The sequence below is a fragment of the Lycium barbarum genome, chromosome 10 (assembly GCF_019175385.1).
Source record: "Lycium barbarum isolate Lr01 chromosome 10, ASM1917538v2, whole genome shotgun sequence".
Lineage (NCBI taxonomy): Eukaryota > Viridiplantae > Streptophyta > Magnoliopsida > Solanales > Solanaceae > Lycium > Lycium barbarum.
In genome coordinates this window covers 19,380,384-19,399,809 of record NC_083346.1, presented here as the reverse complement: position 1 = coordinate 19,399,809, position 19,426 = coordinate 19,380,384, and the positions used below count along the sequence as shown (strand labels likewise).

General features: G+C 37.1%; 1 protein-coding gene across 1 annotated transcript; it reads left to right on the top strand.

Annotated features, from left to right (window-relative positions):
- Positions 1-2,324: 2,324 nt before the first annotated feature.
- Positions 2,325-3,816, top strand: LOC132614433 (ubiquitin C-terminal hydrolase 13-like). Its single transcript, XM_060328888.1, has 5 exons — positions 2,325-2,719; positions 2,959-3,045; positions 3,150-3,266; positions 3,480-3,554; positions 3,691-3,816. The coding sequence occupies exons 1-5, from the start codon at positions 2,648-2,650 to the stop codon at positions 3,799-3,801; spliced, it is 462 nt and encodes a 153-aa protein (XP_060184871.1). The 5' UTR covers positions 2,325-2,647; the 3' UTR covers positions 3,802-3,816.
- Positions 3,817-19,426: the final 15,610 nt, after the last annotated feature.

Genomic DNA, 19,426 nt, shown 5'->3' with positions numbered 1-19,426 from the left:
ATTTGATTTATTTACTTGATCACTAAAGTTGTGTATTAGATGTAGAATTATTCTGTGCATCTTAAAGTATTGATGTGAATTTGTTACATGTAGATGGAAAATGAACATCGTAGATGGATGTATGATAGGGTGTTACCTAATCAGCGGGGGTTGAGGGATGAATTTAAGCAAGGCGTTGAGGGATTTCTTAATCAGGCAAATTTATTTTGTCAAAAGGACGGGACAATTAGGTGTCCTTGTGCGGATTGCATGCAATTGTATAGAATGAGTTATTCCTATCTATACATGGATCTATTCCTGAGGTGAGTTTATGAATGCTAACATACTGTTTTCAGCTTTTACAACCTGTATATTCTATAAGCAGTGTTCCTTTCAAACTACCTGGAGTTTTTTCCACCCCACAAAACTCAACAGACACAAGCTGGACAGGTATGTTTAAGTCGTGTCACCTCACTATATCAGTCATGATTGCTCCTCACTTTAGGTTTAGTATTGTGTCAATTGTTGCCAATCTGCCATAGTTGCAATTTCTGTGAGGTCTGTTAGGAATTTTGTTCAAGGTGATGAAATGTCCACTCCAATAAAAACAAACTTAATCCTCAACAATTATACTTTCAAAATAATCCCAAGTCTTAGATACTAGTAATGATAAGGGATGGAATGAACCTTCATTTTTTTTTTCATGATAGGTTTGTGTTTCTATTGGAAATGTTAATGTATAAACGCACCGACTAAGTTGACAAATAGCCCTCCCCAATTTACCAACATGTTTATCTTCATCTTCACTGTTTAGATATCTACATCTTTTCTCAATGGATGTTGAAGGCAGATCATGTTCTTTTTAGCCTTTGTCTATGGGACATAAAGTGCTTCGATTTGTGACAAAAAAGGACCTACTTATTTCTCGAACAATAGTTCCATGAACCTGGCCAGCAACTTCTTGGGCTTAGGTGCATCGTCACTTACCATCGTCAAGAATTTATGTAATCTACAGATTGGGAATTGATCTTTTTCCCTGTTATATTGCCCCCATCAGATCCTCTATATTTTAAGAAAATTGTGTTCCTATAATTTGTTGGATTGTGTGTTATATACAGCTTTTCTTTCTGTATTTCTTCATAAAGATAACATTTTTTTATTTTAATGGCCGAGGCAATATTGACTTATTTCTATTCTAGTTATTTCAATGAAGATAAGTAAGAAGAGCCAAAAAGAAATTTGCCTTCTGAACAGAATCAAATTTCACCTTCACTCGGGCTAGTTTTAACTATTTTTTTGCCGGTTTAAGATTCAAATATTTTGATCTTGGAGATTCTGCCCATCCGAACATCGGCTGGGCAGCTTGTTAAAAAGCTACTCCCGTTTGTTTATATACTAAATTTTACTTTTAATGTAGAATCGGTATAATCAAGCGATGGAGGATCTCATTAGGAGTCAGCCGACTGATGATCAAGGCAATCCAATCACGCCATTAGAGGAACAAACTATCTCCTGTTGGTTAGACGTGGTCGATGGTGTAAATAAGGGAAAAGCGTATGGTCTTTGCTCCGAGAAGAACTTTCACCACATCCAGTGTGGATTGCAAGGTATAAGGAGTTCTGCCACTGTGTCAAATGAGCAGCTCGAGGAGATGCGAGACGAGCTTCGGGAACTTGCTAGGAAATATGAGGAGGAACAGAATAAAAGGTTGAAGGAGGAGCGACGTAGGATAGTGCTTGAGTCAGACGTCAAAGAACTCAAGGCCCAAGTGTGTAACCTCATCAAGTTGCCCCGTTCTCCACCCCCGAGCCCCGATCATGATGATGGAGAGGATGTAGAGGATGAGGAGGATCGGGAGCATGGAGATGATGAGGATCAGGAAAATAGAGAGTATGGAGAGACTGAAATGGAGTATTAGGGGTCAGTTGTTATTTTTGTTTGTCCATTTGGTGAACAGATGCTATGTGTGCCAAAAAGAGTCAGAGTCAGTTAACATCTATTTTTTGCATTGCCCTGTTGCAGCAAAAACCTTAAAAGTAGCTTTTCATCATGCTACCAAAGATGAAGTAAGCATGCAGCTCTGATTTTCATTGGTTTAATCTTTTACCTTTCTCTATCCGAGAGCACAATTTTTTTCCTTTTAATAATTCCTCAAATTTCTCCTCCTTCGCTATCTAGGTCACTTACACTATCAAATTACCAAAACAATCTACTGTGGGTGATGTAATTAATGATCTGAAGATAAAGGTAAAATGGTAAACTTGGTATGGTATTGCCTGGTTTCAACTTATCTCTGAATTGAAAACTTACTCTTCTCCTTTATTGATGCTTCTATACTGTTAGCTTTACTTGATGCTACTCTACTGTGCTGCATAACAGGTAGAGTTGTTAAATTCAGATGCAGAATTAAGACTGCTAGAGGTCTTCTGCCACAAAATTTAGAAGGTATTGGTTTCAATCCTTTGACATTTGCTTTATTTTATACTTCTTAACTAGGTCCTTTTATATTGTTGCCAGAAATATTTGCCTCTGGAAAAGTCCTAGTCGTTATGACATAAGCTCAGAAACTGTTGAAGTCGACAAATAATATAAATAGTTTACTGATATATTTGTTTGTAGGCATCGTCTTTGTCTGCATTAAATTTTCCTTTTGTTTTAATGATCTTTTATGCAGATATTTCCAACAAGTGAGAAGATAGATAACATAAATGACCAGTACTGGACATTACGGGCCGAAGAGGTTCTCTCTTACACTCCCCTTTCCAAATTCTCCACTTCTGTCCCTACTGTATCTGCATGTGTCTTTATACTGTGGCCATTATGGTGGGTAAGTTAGTGAGTTTTATATTTATCATCAAGGAGTTATGAAGGAGTAACGTGCCAATAATATTCGATACCTGACATTTAGCATTAGCTATTACTACTTGACACTGTTAAATTGCAGTTTATTAGTTTGGATCTTTTCTATCTTCCTTGCAGATTCCTGAAGAAGAGAAAAATCTAGGCCCGAATGATCGTTTGATTCATGTGTATCACTTCACTAAAGAGACTGCACAAAACCAAATGGTGAGATTCTCTCCACCCATATCCAACCTCACAGGGAAAAGGGGAAAAAGAAAAAAGGAATTTTGTCTCATGCAGCGTTGTTTATTTCTTGACATTTGAAACAGCAAATTCAGAATTTTGGGGAACCTTTTCTCTTGGTTATCTATGAGGGTGAGACTTTAGCTCAGGTAAATGTGCGAATACTGAAGAAATTGCAGGTCCCAGATGAAGAGTTTGCGAAGGTATTCTGCAACTTGACATTGCTTGATCTTCCAATGAATGAATATTGTATTTAGACTAATTCTGTATAATCTCCTCCCAATTTAAGCATATATTGGTTAGTATTTGTTGTGTGTGTGTGTGTTTTTCCCAGTGGGGTGATCGGGAATGGTTTGGATTAGTATGTATGTAGCTGATGCTTGGTTTCTTACTTTTGTTTTGCATATAACTTTCAGTGGAAATTTGCATTCCTCTCACTTGGCCGCCCTGCGTACCTCGAGGACTCAGATATACTGTCCAACCGTTTCCAGGTACAAAGCTCTAACTCCCTCCACCGCTAAAAGAAATGTGCAAAAGTGAAGGAGAGAAAAATCCGTCATCTACTCTCATATTCTCACTAAATGACACTGTAATTATGCATATTTGGATATTTTTGTTAATATGCAGCGAAGGGATGTTTATGGTGCTTGGGAGCAGTATCTCGGCTTGGAACATCCTGACAATGCCCCTAAAAGGACTCATGCATCATATCAGGTAATCTCAATGTTCGGTTCTTAGACATGGGCATACTCTGTATTTGGTAAAAGAAACAACAAATTAACAACTTAAATATGTAAAGTTAGTTCCAGAGAGAGATTTAACTCGCGGATTCTGAGGTTTCTTTGTCATGTCCTTGTCGTGTTGCAAGACCAAGATTTGTCTTTCTGTGCAGCTTATGTTCGATAGTTGTCATTGCTCACAGGATGAAGGAAAACTTTTAACTGCTTAAGATTTATCTGATTTACTGTAGAATACCCAGCTTCTGTCGGTGCTTCACCCGGGAACATAACCTAGTTACACTAGTAGAATCGTTGGAAGGAATTGGATAGATCAGATTTCTAGTATTGAATGGAAAAATGGCTTAACAACTGTATAAACAATTGATTTTCCCATCTCTGGCACATGTTTACAACAATTTTTGGAATCAGTTGGACAATCCCATATAGCTTAAAAGGAGCAGTTGAAAGTTGGAGCTTATGGAAAGTGAACAAAACCATCAACAAGATCTGGTAAATGATACCTGCATGTATTTTTTGGTGTTTATGGACAGAGAGGAATAGCAGATGCTTTGATGGGACTTCAACTCCTAACTGTTCTCTAAAATCAAAGTGTTTAGTTAACCTTTTTAGTTGGAGCAATCTATCCCCTGTGAATGATGTTACCCCCCTTTTAGATTTCATTGGCTCCATCTCAGTGGCTTAGTAGTCTTGAGTCTTTTGCTCATGGTTTTAAACTCCCAGCTCTTACTAGTTTTCTTTTGCAGTGTCTGGAGTTTTTAGCCTTTTCTTTGTAAAGTTTGCATCTGCTTGATGCTTTTGAATATGAATATAACAACTTAGTTCATCAAAAAAAAAATTGTTGTTTTTGTTCTAACTTATGTTACTTTGGCTTGTTTGAAGTCTAGTGGGATGCTTGTGATATATTTTTGCATAACGTCGAAGTTGGTTAGATTCGTACGATGTTTGTTGGCTTAATTTCAATGTATGAATTATTCCGGAGTATTTTTATTATTGTTTGATGGCTATTATTGGTTGTGTTTCAGTTTCTATTGAATCGTCTATTGAAATATAACAATATAGCAGGTGGTGTAGAAAAAATAGGCATTGCTTGCCAAAATAATACTAGAAATAATGAGGGACTTACCGATAGAGTCCCTCGGTAACAAGTGTAATTGCAAATCTCAGATTTTCAGGTTACCGAGGGACGTCCCTCATTATTTTTAAATATCAAAGTACTTTTCATTGAGCTTATCGAGGGACATTCCTCATTAAAATGAAAAATATAATTGTTAAATATTTTATTTATCGAGGGTTGTCCCTCGGTGTATTTAAAATTTTAATTTAATTAACATTAATATACCGATGTATGTCCCTCAGTAAATAATATATCAATATTATATATATTTCTTAAGTACCGAGGGTCGTCCCTCGGTATATTTAATCTTGCATGAATGTGAGGGAAGGGAAGTACCGAGGGATGTGTGAGGGTCTCCATCGGTATTTGCCGAGAGTGTCCCTCGGTATTATTTACCGAGGGTCAAATTACCCACAAGCCTAGTACCGATGGTGTCCCTCGGTAAATCCTAGTTACCGATGGACGTCCTTAGGTAAATTCCGTAGGTAAATCAGGATTTTTTAGTAGTGATTTATTTTCCCGTTTTGGTATTGGACCTCATTTTCACCCACTAAACTTTATGAAGCTTATTTTAGAGTAATTTCAGAGGATTCCTTGGTTGCTTGGTGAGGGTAAGATCTAAACCCTATGTTATTACTCTTTTTATTTCCTTTATCTTCCTATTAGTTCTTTCATATTTGGGTCTAGGTTTTTGGAGGGAAACTCTTTTGATTTGTAAAACCCTAGGTAGGTAAATGGTTTTCTTTAACTGAAATCATGCTTTGTTTTAGAAATGCAGCTTAGTGTTTAGCTTGGGGAAGTTATTTTCTAATTCCCATGGCTAATTCAAAAATGGATTTCTCAAATGGGTTAGTGTAGGATTTTCTTGAAAAATTAAGGGTTTTGGTTAGTAGAGAAATTGGAAGCTCATTCGGGGTTAGTTAAGTATGAAACTTAGGTAGTTAATCGTTGGAGCTTTAAGTAGACTAGTTTTGCAAAAAGTTCTGAATTTGCCCTTGCGGGCCTAGGGTCATTTTCTTAGAGTCGTTGGAGTCCTTCTAGGAGTATAGTAGTTTGAATGTTCATTGTATCACTTGTTAATGTAGAATACTTGCTTGAATAGACTTCGCTCATTCAGATGTGCACCCAAAATGGAGAAGCTCAAGATGGATGTTCATGGTTCGTGTTCAGCAATGGAGGTAGGTTACGGCTTACCTTCTTAGACTTTGATTAGCAGATCACATGTGATATGTAGTTATTGATAGGGAAAGCATGATAGGCCTTCGGCTATGATTTTGGTGTTAAATCCATTATGTTGGTATGATTTATGATTATGTGGGCTTGTCGCTGAACTTTATGCAATTTTCGACCTGTGGTGTACTTTACTACGTGGTTGTGGTGATATGGGAGGTGTTAGTTCTGTTTGCTGTGATCAGGATTAAATATTTGATACGTTTTTATGGCAATTTTGATAAATTGGTGCAAGCATTGAATTAACTTTATGGTGTTATTGAATTCCCTATCATATTTATTGGCATTGATTACATGTGATTCCTCATTCTTGCATTCACACATTTATACAAGATGAAAGAGTGATGGAAACAAATTCAAAATGGAAAGAAAGTAACATGATTATTGCTATAGTCCGAGGTCTGTACCAGATATAGTGGCAGAGTCGAGGCCCGCTGTCTATTCCGGGGTGGCTAGTACATGGACGCCACGGGTCCCCCATGCGTCATGACTATTGAAGAAACAAATGGTCATAGCATGTGTGTACAAGTTCAAGGTATTGGCCATTGCATCACATTTGCATGCATCTCTTATCATCTTATCACATTCTTATTGGTGTGGTACTTGTGTTGTGATCTATGGTTGAGGAGTTTCTTAGAACTTGCCAGACTTGGGGAATAGAAGCTTAACCTAGGATATGAGTTGATGCTTTGGAATATGTTGTGTCTGTTGGTTGTTATTGACTGCTTTATCTGTTTACTTGTTGATTCATGTATTTCATATGCGTTAGCTAATCTTAGGCGGCCTATGATACCTACTAATACATATGTTTGTACTCACGCTACTCGTGCTACACATTTTTATGGGGTGTAGAGTTTCTCCAGGTTGAAGTTTGAGATATCGGAATAGATTTTGAGGATTTCACGCAGATGTTCTGGGTGAGCCACTAGCCGGTTCTACTTCTGAAGTCTCCTCCTACATACCCTATCTATTTTTACTTGTACGAACAGTGTTTATGATTTTAGAGTCTGTATGTCTTTCAAATACTGTAATTTGTCGTAGAAGCTCTTGTACCGTGTAAGATCAGATTTTGGGACAAGTATTTATAATAGTCATGTTCGTTACTTGAAGTGTCACTATGATTAGATTATGCTTCTAATTATTTTAATTCTGCACTTATTTTCTAAAAAAAGGTAATTGACTTGGGAAATGGTACACCTACTATAGGGAATAGTGTAGGTGCCACCACAACCCACGATTTGAGTCGTGACAAGTTGGTATCAGAGTCCTAGGTTACTGACCTCACGAGTACAAGAGCAATGTCTAGTAGAGTCTTGTAGAATGGTATGTAGACATCCGTACCCATCCACGAGAGACTATAGGACATTTAGGAAACTTTTCTTCTTTCACTCCTATCGTGCCACTTCAGTCAAATTGGTATCTAGTGTAGGGTATTTTCGAAATGATGCATATGCTTGCTTTGTGATTAAGAAGTAGTTTGACGAGTTTAGGGTATTGTATGAAGTTTTCAGACTCAGTTGATTTTTCCTTCTGGTTCAGGCCTCTCGCGTCCTCAAGGGAAATTGTCCCGTCGGCGGAGACGCATATGCGTAAGATGGGCCGCCATGCCAAGAGCCGCATCTGGGTGACATGGTCCGCAGATATGGGGCCGCATTTGCGGAGTGCTGTCCGCAGAAGTAGACCAAAATCGATATACCTGATGTTCACATGTGCGAGTGCATCCACGCATAAACGGACCCGCATCTGCGCAGAAGGGTTCCGTATCCGTAAAGCCATTAGGCAGAAACCAGTGAAGTTCTCTCCTAATTTCGAAACTTATTCCAACATTATTCCCATATCAAATTCATTCAAACCAACATTTCCTGCACATAATCAAAGCCCGATAAGGGGGCAAATGTAGCATAATATCGAAGCTTGACGAGGGCACAAATCCAACATCCAAAAACCAAAGAAAAACAACCAAAACCAAAGGAAACAATATCCAAATCATCTAATAACCAAAAAGCAATAAATTGTCTGAAATAAAAGCCCCAACAAGGGCTAGACTAGTAAGCTGAAAAGGGCTATATCCTGTCGTGCTGAACTCTGGGCCTCGTCCTCTCTATCTGAGCTGGTATCATCACCACCGGAACCACCCTCAGGCATTGTCAGGAAGGATTACTTCTTATTATCATCCTCGTCCTCAACTAGTAACTTTCCTTTCGGATTCATCAGCTTGAAGATCCCCTTGATACCCCTCTACATCTTCACCAGCAACTTGCCCCTTGACTTGCTCTTCTTCTTCTCGGCATCAAAATCTCGGTGAAGCTCATCGTGGACCTATGCTACGGCGGTATTTACTATCTCGAGGGGACTAACCGACGTCTTAAGCCCTTTCTGCGCCTCCAAGTATTGTTTCATCTCCTCCCGGGTGAACTGGCTAGCAACAGACTCCGAGGGATCAGCCTCTATGGGAGGCCTGGGAATTCCGAACACCAACTCTCGAATAACCCTTAGGTGGGTATCAATCGAACCAAAGGGCCCTTCCGGCTATAAAAAGGGCTCATCATCAGCATCCTCACCGGTCACCTCGATCTTCCTTTTCTTACTGTGCACCGCGTTACCCTCTCCGGTGATCTTAAATGGGTGAAACCCCTATCTAGGTCAATCCAATGATATGTGGGATGCTTAGAAACCCCCTCCTTCTCGCACAAAGCTATAATCAGAGAAGGGAACATTAGACTCGGCCCACCCTAGTGCAAGTATTCCCGAATCACGTGATAATCCACGTTCACCGAAACGACCTCTAGAAGACAGTCAATCATCAGGGAATGAACGTACGTGCATTCGATAGTATTACCTGAAGGGCATATCCTACTGGTGATGATGTACTGCCACTTCTTTGTCTCCACAATAAAGTAGGTGTTTTTTATCCTCGTCTTTTTGTGAACCTAAGTAATCTTGTCCTTCTGGCTTTCTGGAATGAGCTTCAACACCAACCAATGCCCGTTCCCACAGATATCTTTTGCCTTCATAGCATCCACCGGCTGGTTGGGCAAGTCGTAATTTTCACGAAGCGCTCATAAAATTCAGGTAGTCATTCGGGCACTTTGCGCATATTGATTCCCTCTCAGAAAGGAGTTTCTTGTCTTGCATATTCTCAAAGTAACGGTGCTGGAAATCACGAGACATGAGCTGGACGGTTTCATATTGATCCTCATCATCCCTTTTGACCTCTTCATAGCCTAAGGTAATGTTTTCATTCTCATTTTGATCCATCTTTCACCGACTAGTACCTGGATCGATCAAAGTCAAGTTAGTTCGGAATTTGATTCATGTTCAGCAATTTAATATTGTCAAACGAGCCAAAGAAACTAGCAAAATTAACCCCTGAAGACACTGTTGTGATGCTGCTGTTTTCATACTTTCTGTGCACGTTCCGCCTATGCGACAGAGGTAACGTAGAGGCTAGACCGCTTCTGTGAGATAGGTCTAGCAGAAGCGAGGTCGCTCATATGTGAACTTGTCTGCATATACGGATGAGGCAATTCCAGTTGGATACTGCACCTTGCACAGCATAATGAGCCGAAGCAGAACCGCGCCTGCAAAACTTGTTCCACAGGGGTGAGGTCGTCATCAACCTATGAAACACAAAAGTTTTTTTTTCGAGTTTCCTATTGATTTTGGACTTAAAAATTCCCATTTTACCCCAAATCTTCAAGCATGCATGGTGATTAAAAACGGTGGACTATGATTTCAAGCAACAAATACCCAAAATTCTAGAAATCTTACCAAAAACTATTTGAACACCCCATCTAATTGTTCTTCAGTTTTCAACCCAAATTTTGAGCAATTCTTGTACTTTACACAGTGATAAACATGCTCTTACGCTAAACAACAACCAAATCTAAGGATTTCACAACCACCCGCATATAAATCCACATCAAGAAATTTTAAATTCTTACCCAAAATTCTTAACATTTAAGCATGAATAAACCCATATTTGTAACTTTAATTCGTCCTAGAGTAAGAAGGAAAGCAAAAAGTATACCTTGTTGTGAAGATTTGAAGATTCAAAAAAGGCAATTGAGTTCGAAAATTCCTCCTTTCTTGAGTAATTGGCCCTAATATTTTTGGTCTCTTTTTAGTTTTGTGTTTGCAATAGAAGTGGGAGGAAGAAAGAGTTTTATGGGGAGTGGGGCGTGTTGAAGGGGTGTAATAATTGTGAGTGGGTTTCAGATGTAGAGAGGAGTGGGGGTATGAGGAGTTTTAGAAAAAACATCTCTTTTACCTCATTTGAAATTGCTCAACTTTCGCCTTCGCGGATTGGGATCCGTATCAGCAAATCCTCCTATACGGAATGGTCACCGCCTCTATGTACCTTGCCTTTCTAGATGATCCGCGTATGCGGATGTTCTCTCGCGATAGCATGCCCGCCTCTGCGAACTCTTCTCTACTTAGAGGTTGTCGTCTATGCGGATAGCCCATCGTATCTGTGGGTGCGCACTTGCGAATATCTCCTCACAATAGGCAAATTTTAAATGGGGTTATTTCCCCGAAGAGCGTTGAATAGACACAGTTTGACTCAAAATCCACCTCCCTGACTCTTACGTGAATCTTACGAAGCATATCAGACCATCGAATTCCTATCGTGTGTTTAACCAACCAAGGTTTTAATTTTCAAGACTGCATGAATGGATAAGGTTGAAGATTCGATAATACTGACCCTATTGTCTGTCAAGAGAAGTGGCCTTGCAACGATCGAATTTTGGCAAACAAGGTTATGCAACAGATTCCATACAGAGAGCATTTACTACCTACACGTTCCACCACCACCAGCATTGAATGATGTATCGTAATTTTCGGCGGCATTATCAAAGGGGAGAAGACAGTCGTGGATAGTATGATGGAGTGACCAAAGACATGGGACAATTTGGATCCATTGGGGCAGGCGTTTGCAAATCCGGACCGTGACGTATTTGCGGATCAATCCTCCTTAGTCAAGAAAAAGGTAAAGACCGGCGTCAAGAGAATGATCGATAGTGTGTTGTACTTATTTTATAATTTGAGCCAAGGCTTTTTTGATATGTTTTATTTTGGGGAGTTACGATTTCAGCAGGATATACTCATTCCTATTATTTTTGCCGAGATACTTCAACTCTTTTTACCGATATATGTACATCCTCTCGCTACCCTCCGTTTGGGGACGAACGGTTGTCTAATTGGTATCTAATGAAACGACTCGTTTGGCCGTTATGAGCATTCCTTCTTTCCCTTCAAAATCACCCTCGTTTGGACTCATAACAGTAGCATTTTACGCGCGGAATTAGCGGGTAGAGGTGACCTATAACCGATTTGGAAAGAAATAACCACTTAGGATTTTTTGAAATAGGTGCCTCGCACCTGCGTTTGGCCGGCTGCTCCAGTGAGCCTACGTCTACATGAACTCCTCTGCGTAGGCAAGAAATATGGAAAATTAATGAATCCGCATCTGCGAAAAAACCCTCTGCAGAGGCGGCATCGCGTAGGGGGGCAGTGGCTCGCGGAAGCAGAGATCGCTGGTCAGAACAAATATTTATTTCCCCATTTCAGGATTGGACCTCATTTTCACCCACTAAACTTTCTAAATCTTATTTTAGAGGATTCACTGGTTTCTTGGTGGAGGTAAGATCAAAATCCTGTGTTATTACCCCTTTTAGTTTCTTTATCTTCCTATTAGTTCCTTCATGTTTGGGTCTAAGTTTTTGGGGGGAAACTCTTTTGATTTGTAAAACCCTAGGTGGGTAAATGGTTTTCATTAACTAAAATCATGCTTTGTTTTGAAAGTGTAGCTTAGTGTTTAGCTTGGGGAAGTTATTTTCCAACTCCCATGGCTAATTTAAAAATGGATTTCTCCAATAGGTTAGTATGAGTTTTCTTGGAAAATTGGGGGTTTTGGTTAGTAGAGAATTTAGAAGCTCATTGGGGTTAGTTAAGTATGAAACTTAGGTAGTTAATCGTTGGAGCTTCAAGTAGACTAGTTTTGTGAAAAATTACGAATTCTCCCTTATGGGTCCGGGGTCATTTTCCAGTCGTTGAAGTCCTTTTAGGAGTACGGTAGCTTGAATGTTCATAGTATCACTTGTTAATGTAGAATACTTGCTTGACTAGATTTTGCTCATTCGGATGTGCGGCCAAAATGGAGAAGCTCAAGATGGATGTTCATGATTCGTGTTCGGCAATCGAGGTAGGTTATGACTTACCTTCTTAGACTTTGATTAGCGAATCACATGTGATATGTAGCTATTGACGGGGAAAGCATGATAGGCCTTGGGGCATGGTTGTGGTGTTAAATCCACTAGGTTGGCATTTCTGATTATGTGGGATTGCTGCCGAACTTTATGCAATTTTCGACATGTGGTTTACTTGAATACGTGGTTGTGGTGATCTGGGAGGTGTTAATTCTATTTGTTGTGATCGGGATTAAATATCTGATACGTTTCTATGGTAATTTTGATAAATTGGTGCAAGGATTGAATTGGCTGCTTTACTTTGTTTGTGAATTTCCTATCATATTTATTGGCATTGATTACATGTGATTCCTCATTCTTGCTTTCGTACATTCACACATGATGAAAGATTTATGGAAACGGATTTGAAATGAAAAGAAAGAGAAAGAAGAAAGTAACCTGATTATTGCTATAGCTCGAGGTCTGTACCGGATATAGTGGCAGAGTTACAGCCCGTTGTCTGTTCCGGGGTGGCTAGTATATGGACGCTGTGGGTTCCCCATGGGTCATGGCTATTGAATTGACAAAGGCTTATAGCATGAGTGTATAGGTTCGAGGTATTGACCATTGCATCACACGACAATGCTTCTCATTTGCATTGCATCTCTTATCATCTTATCGTATTCTTGTTTGTGAGGTACTTGTGTTGTGATCTATGGTTGAGGAGTTTCTTAGAACTTGGTAGACTTGGGGAATAGAAGTTTAACCTAGGCTATGACTTGATTATTTGAGATATGTTGTGCATGTTGGTTTTTATTGACTGCTTTATCTGTTTACTTGTTGATTCCTGTATTTCATATATGTTAACTAATCTTAGTCAGCCTATGAACTAATATTAGTTAGCTTATGATACCTACAGGTACATGTGTTTGTACTCATGCTACTCTTGCTACACCCTTTTTCGGGGTGTAGAGTTGTTCCAGGTTGAAGTTTGAGATATCGGGATAGATTCCGAGGATTTCATGGAGATGTTCTGGGTGAGCCCCTAGCCGGTTCTACTTCTAAATTCTCCTCTTACATACCCTTTCTATTTTCCTCTTACAGAATATGTTTGTGTTTTTGGAGTCTGTATGTCTTTCAAATCCTGTAATTTGTTGTATAAGCTTGTACTGTGTAAGATCAGATTTTGGGATATATATTTATAAAAGTCTTATTTGTTACTTGGATTGTCACTCTGATTAAATTATGCTTCTTATTATTTTAATTCCGCACTTGTTTTCTAAAAAGATGTAATTGACTTCGTAAATGGAAAGCCTACAATAGAGAATAGTGTAGGTGCCACCATGACCCGCGATTTGTGTCGTGACATCGTTACAAAAAGAGATGGCGGGAAGTGGACTAGTATTTGGTTGACTCGATATGAGGACAGTAGGGGTTGTAGTATCTGCATCCGTAGTGACATGCATAGAATTAACTGTTCTCCCACAAAAAGTCTCTAAGCGATCATAGTCCAACATATCACATGCAAAATGGGGTGGAAATTTAAAAATTGTAATATCTCCACACTGATTCAGTGAGCAGCCATATTTTTGGAAGCTAGCATATGACCAGCTCATCGAGTGAGAAACATTCGAACAAACTCATTCTATATATAAAAAACCAAATATTTTAAATGTGTTCTTTTACATTCATAAAGCAATGAACTTCGGGGCTAGTACTTCTTCTTATAATTACTTTAGATACAATTAAATTAGATATATTAAGAACTTCTTTAATCAGTTTAATTGTGGCTAGCTGTAGTTTGGACGAAATGCCACTCATAGTACATTTCCTTTGTAATGATGCATATTAGTTATTTATAATATCGTTCTCTCATTCAAAAAAAAAAAAAAAAAAAAGTAAGAACTCCTCGTTGTTACAAAATAAGATAGGGAAAAGTTAGTACGGTAATTGTATTTATAAAAATTCTTGACTAATTGCCTAATTAAAATTCTTTTGGTTTATGATTTGGTTAACCCATCTTTTTAGCTTTATTACGTGGGTTTGCAAAGAACTCATAATATCCGGTTAACCTCATTTAGGAAAGTATCTATTCAGTCTCAAATTTGTAATTTAGCATTTGGAAAAATCTAATTATATTATTCAAGATCAAGTGTCTAGAGCATTTTTTTTTATTTTTTTTATTTTTAGGATAGAGGCAGATTCAGTTCATCTCATGAAATTGAGTACTTACCATTTTCGAACATATCTTATCTGTCAAAACTCATTAACTTCATATTACAATAATCTGATTTTTGAATATTATATTTGGTAAGAACATTATGAAAGCAGTCTATTTAAAGGGTTTTCCCCTCTTGTGAGAAGCAAGTGATATAGCAAACTAAATTAAATTAAGCTTCTATATTCTTAATTTGCTCAAGGTTTCTTACCACCCATGACTTCTTCAAGACAAGAATTTCTCGAGTGAGTTTCCTTTCAATTCCTTGTCATTTATTCTTTAATTTTTTTTTTCTTGTTATTTTTCTCACAGATTTCATGATGTTTTTCTGGTGCTTTCAATTCTTAGCGAGGTCAAGAAAGCATTCGATGCACTTAGGTCCAAAAAGGAAATGCTCTACTTGGAACAACAATTGTCGAGTGTTACGATGAAGAATCCAACTTGCACTTCTGGTACTGAGAAACAAAACAAAAATTTTGAAAAGTTGTTGGAGGAGACTGAACAATTAGCAGCAGAGGTTATTTTTCCTCTCATCAAATATTCATTCATATAATGCTCTAGTAAATTGATTATTGACTTTATTTGGCCTTCTTTTTTGCAGTATGAAAAGTTGGTAAATTATGTCAAGCATATGAAGACAACATTTGATGAAAAAAAGAGTTAGCCCGAGAAATTTCCAATGGAGATTGCGTACTATAGCTTATTGCCTTAGTAACCAGGAAAAAAAGTTGGGTATCGTTAAAATAAAATAGCTGTGGTTCTCTCTTTGGAAATTCTATCATGTTTCTCGTACCTTTGACTTTATTGGAATCTATTCTGATTTCTCTCATGAAATCAGTTTGTAGCTATATTAAGGTATGAAAAGTTAAATAAACAAAAATTAGCCAATTATCGCGTTCAATCGTATAAGTTTTTTCCATACTTGATTCTCATGCACCTTGCAAAAACAAGTGAAATATTAGTATTAGATTTAGCGCTAAAGCGGCATGGTCGGATTTCTTTTTTTTAGCCAAACACTAAAAGTAGTTGCAAATTTTACTTAACAAATTCAGCAATATCTAACCTACAGTAGTAGGAAAAATACAAATGAGAATTATTGGCAGGGGCTGATCTAGTTATTCTGTGGCAAATTCATCTGATCCGAATATTTTGTTATATGCGGAGGATTGAGTAAGTGAAATTTGACAAAGTTTCAACAACTATTAAATCCAAACTCATAATTTTAAAAATACAATAAGCTCAGTGCACAAAATTAGTGTTTTAGGAGCCCGGGGTGGGGTGGGGGTGGAGGGGGGGGGGGGAGGCGAAGTGTTTTACACAGCACAGGGCTAAGCATAAGCCCCGTGACACGGGGCGTAAATCCCATGTGTATACCCGTATGTCTCATATATCTTCAATTTTATAATTGCATTACTAAAAAAATAAGCAAAAGTAAAATTTTCATTAAAATTCTGCAAATAAATTCAAATAAATGACCAATAATATAAAAATTATTACAATTATTATTTGATATACGTAACAACACAAAAAATGATACTAGCCTAGATAATCTTTAAAATGACATATTCATCCACTTCATCATCATCCACATCTATTTAGTCCTTTTCGCCTCAACTAATATTTGTACTGATTTTTATTTATATATTTAAAGGAGAGAGGGTAAAAGTGTAAGAGCAATGACAAAAAATGGATAAAATTGCTTCAAGAACATAGTGTTATGTAATCTCTATCCTATCAATTTCAGACATAATTATCTAAAAAAATTATTTATGACTGTGTTAGTTTCTATAAGAGCTGTTTTCTTTATTTATATATTTAGAAAAAATTACTACAACATGAAAACATGATACCATGAAGTATAAATATCATTACATCAATAATAAAAAATCATTATCTGTAGCAAAAATACTTTTAAACAATAAAAATCAAATTTAACGCCCAGGGCTTATGCCTTTGCACCTGGGGCTTACATTTTTGTGCCCGGGACTTACACTCCAAATTCTAGGGCATACGCCCTATGGATCTACGCATTTCATTCGCACCCCGGAGCGTTTTTGGTACGCCCAGCCCCAGGCTCACCCCCAAAAACGCCTTTGAAAACACTAATTAAAACCTTAGAAATTGAACTTGTCAAGTTAACATTCAATATCCACGCGCCTCTATTATCAGTACAATCCATAAAAATAAAAAAAAATAAAAAAAAACGACAAGCCATGCAAGCAGCTTAATGGAAGTAATTAACCAATTCCATGTTTTCACTAGTTGGACACAACAAATTTCTAATCCTCCTTTCAATTATTGGACATGCACAAGGCATAATTAGCATCCTTAAAAATATATAGCTGAAAATTTATCTGTGGGGACTTGTATCTTGGGTAGGTTCAAGATGGTCCCTTGAAAATATTCATGAGCAATTTTGGTCCTTTAAGTTTGAAAAAATTGAGCATTTTTAGTCTCCATCAAATGTTTAATGAACTCCGGCTGTTAGATTTTATGGGAATTGTGAGAAAATATTTAACCAGAAATATTAGAAAAGTCTCATCATAGCTAAAAAACCACAAGACCAAAAAGTGTGTGCACCAGATTAATCACATCATCTTTAGTTTACAAAATTAATACTTTAATCTATGAACAAAAAGTTAAAAAAATATTTGCTATTACGCCGAATTTTGGATGCTTTTCTCTTCCTTTTTTTGTTTCCCCGCTCTTCTTTACTATCTTTTGGTTATTTTCCCCCCTTTTTGGACTTGTTTTATTTCCTAAGCCTCTTAATGAGTAGTTATTGCTTTATACTACGTAAATCTCAATTCATTATCAGTTATCTTAAAAATCCTCTTAAAGCATTTCAAAGACTTTGTAAAGACAAAAATAAAGTAATTTCTTCCAGGTTTTCCCATTAAGAATATAAGTGACTTTGTTCGTTACTTGTTTCTTTTCTCTCTTGTTTCATTTTTCTTGAGTCATGGATGTAAGGATTTTCACAATTATACATGGTAAACATAAATTATCTAGTAAAAATTCTAATATTATTTCTGGATCAAGGAACTTAATGATTTTCACAAAACGTAAACTATCAGTAATTTAATAAAAAAAGACATACTCGAATTTATAGCATTTTCTTGATCAATCTAGATATTCAGATTTCTTCGTTAATGGTTCTTCTTGACAGACTGTTTCTCTTTTTTTCCTTAACCCTACATAACAACTCTGATGGGAAAAAACGTTGTTCTCATACTGACATCATTGAGCTTGAGCAGTTGTTCTACACTTTCCATCAACGTGTAGAAGTTAAGAGGAGGGGGAGTTATATCAGTAATAACTTCCCTTTCATCCAATAGAAATTTAGAACATTATTTATTTTCATTTATTTATTAAACCACAACATTAGTTGCCAAACGTGGGTCATAACTTACATTCTCCCACTTGGCACACGTGACATTATTCACTTAATGGTTTAATAAATATTTCGATCATCAAGTGTACTGCTAGTGCTAAATCCAACATTAGTTGTTGCTAGTGAGTAGAGTCATGGCAGTCATACATCACCTATTCGATATAGTTTCTTCCATGTACTACAATAATAGTCTATTACCCAACACAACCTTTAAGAATATGTGATGAGTCCAACAATAATGCTTAGAATATCCTTAACTAAGCCGGAACCTGCTGTCGTCATTCTCAAAATTATGTATACAAGAGGAAAGGGGGAGGGGGGGGGGGGGTGTATATATATATATATATATATATATTTCCATAATGCATCCACTGCAAACAATAATGATCATACTTTCAAAATCTTTAATAATTGTTTTGGGCAGTAATCCTTTTGTCAAAGGATCTGCAATATAAGATTGATGCTAATATTTTCCATTAACACTCTATGTTTCTGGACGTCTTCTTTAATGATAAAGTATTTTAATTTCACATGCTTAGCACCTTTTAAATATTTGTCATCTTTAAGATAGAAGACTGCCGCAGAATTATCGCAATAAATTCTCAGCGATTGTTGTTGACTAGTCCATGTCCTGAAATGAAGTTCTGCAGCCAATTAGCTTGAATTATGGCCTCAAGGCATGCCACAAATTACTCAAGTTTCATAATATTTCTCATCCAGCTAACATGAACAAATGACAAAAATGCGAATTTTCTATTTTCAACACAACAAAAATTTCTGAACCTGAATATCTAATCACATCATAGTGACCAGATTTCAATAAGCAAGCATATAATATTTTGTTACTTGCGAGTATCGTAAAACTTTGTTTGCAGCCTTCCAATGGTCCATTCATGAATTAATTTAATATGGGCCCAACATTCAATAACAAAAAATAATGTTTGGTCTCGTACATGTATAGGCATATATTAGGCTCCCAACTATTGATGCATAAGGAATATCTTTTATTTGCTTACATTTCAATTCATTCTCTGGATATTGATTGAGTCTAAATTTATCTCCTTTCTTAATTGGAACAAGACTAGATGAACATTTTTTCTTTTATCTATCTAACACTAATTAATGTAGGTTTTCTGAGACAACCCCAACAATTATTGTGATCTATTCCAAAATATTTCTATCCCAATCACGTAGGAAGCCTCTCCCATATTTTTAATTTCAAAGTTATGCATTAAACCAAGATCGTTAGTAGCAAGTGGGATGTCATCAACATACAAGACTAACATAATAAACTTACTCCACTGACCTTTAGATATATGCACCTATCAACAGTTTTTTACTTGAACATAAATGCGACAATAGTGTAGTTAAACATAAGATACCATTGCTGGAAAGCTTGTTAAAGTCCGTATATTGACATCTTAAGTTTAAACACCATTTTTCCTCTACTTTAATGGAAAACCCCTCAGTTTGATCCAT

Excerpts from the sequence above, each read along its gene's own strand:
- LOC132614433 (XM_060328888.1), top strand. The coding sequence starts at position 2,648 with ATGCAGATATTTCCAACAAGTGAGAAGATAGATAACATAAATGACCAG. Across the intron at positions 2,720-2,958 it reads GGACATTACGGGCCGAAGAG|ATTCCTGAAGAAGAGAAAAA; the intron begins GTTCTCTCTTAC and ends TCTTCCTTGCAG. Across the intron at positions 3,046-3,149 it reads AGACTGCACAAAACCAAATG|CAAATTCAGAATTTTGGGGA; the intron begins GTGAGATTCTCT and ends CATTTGAAACAG.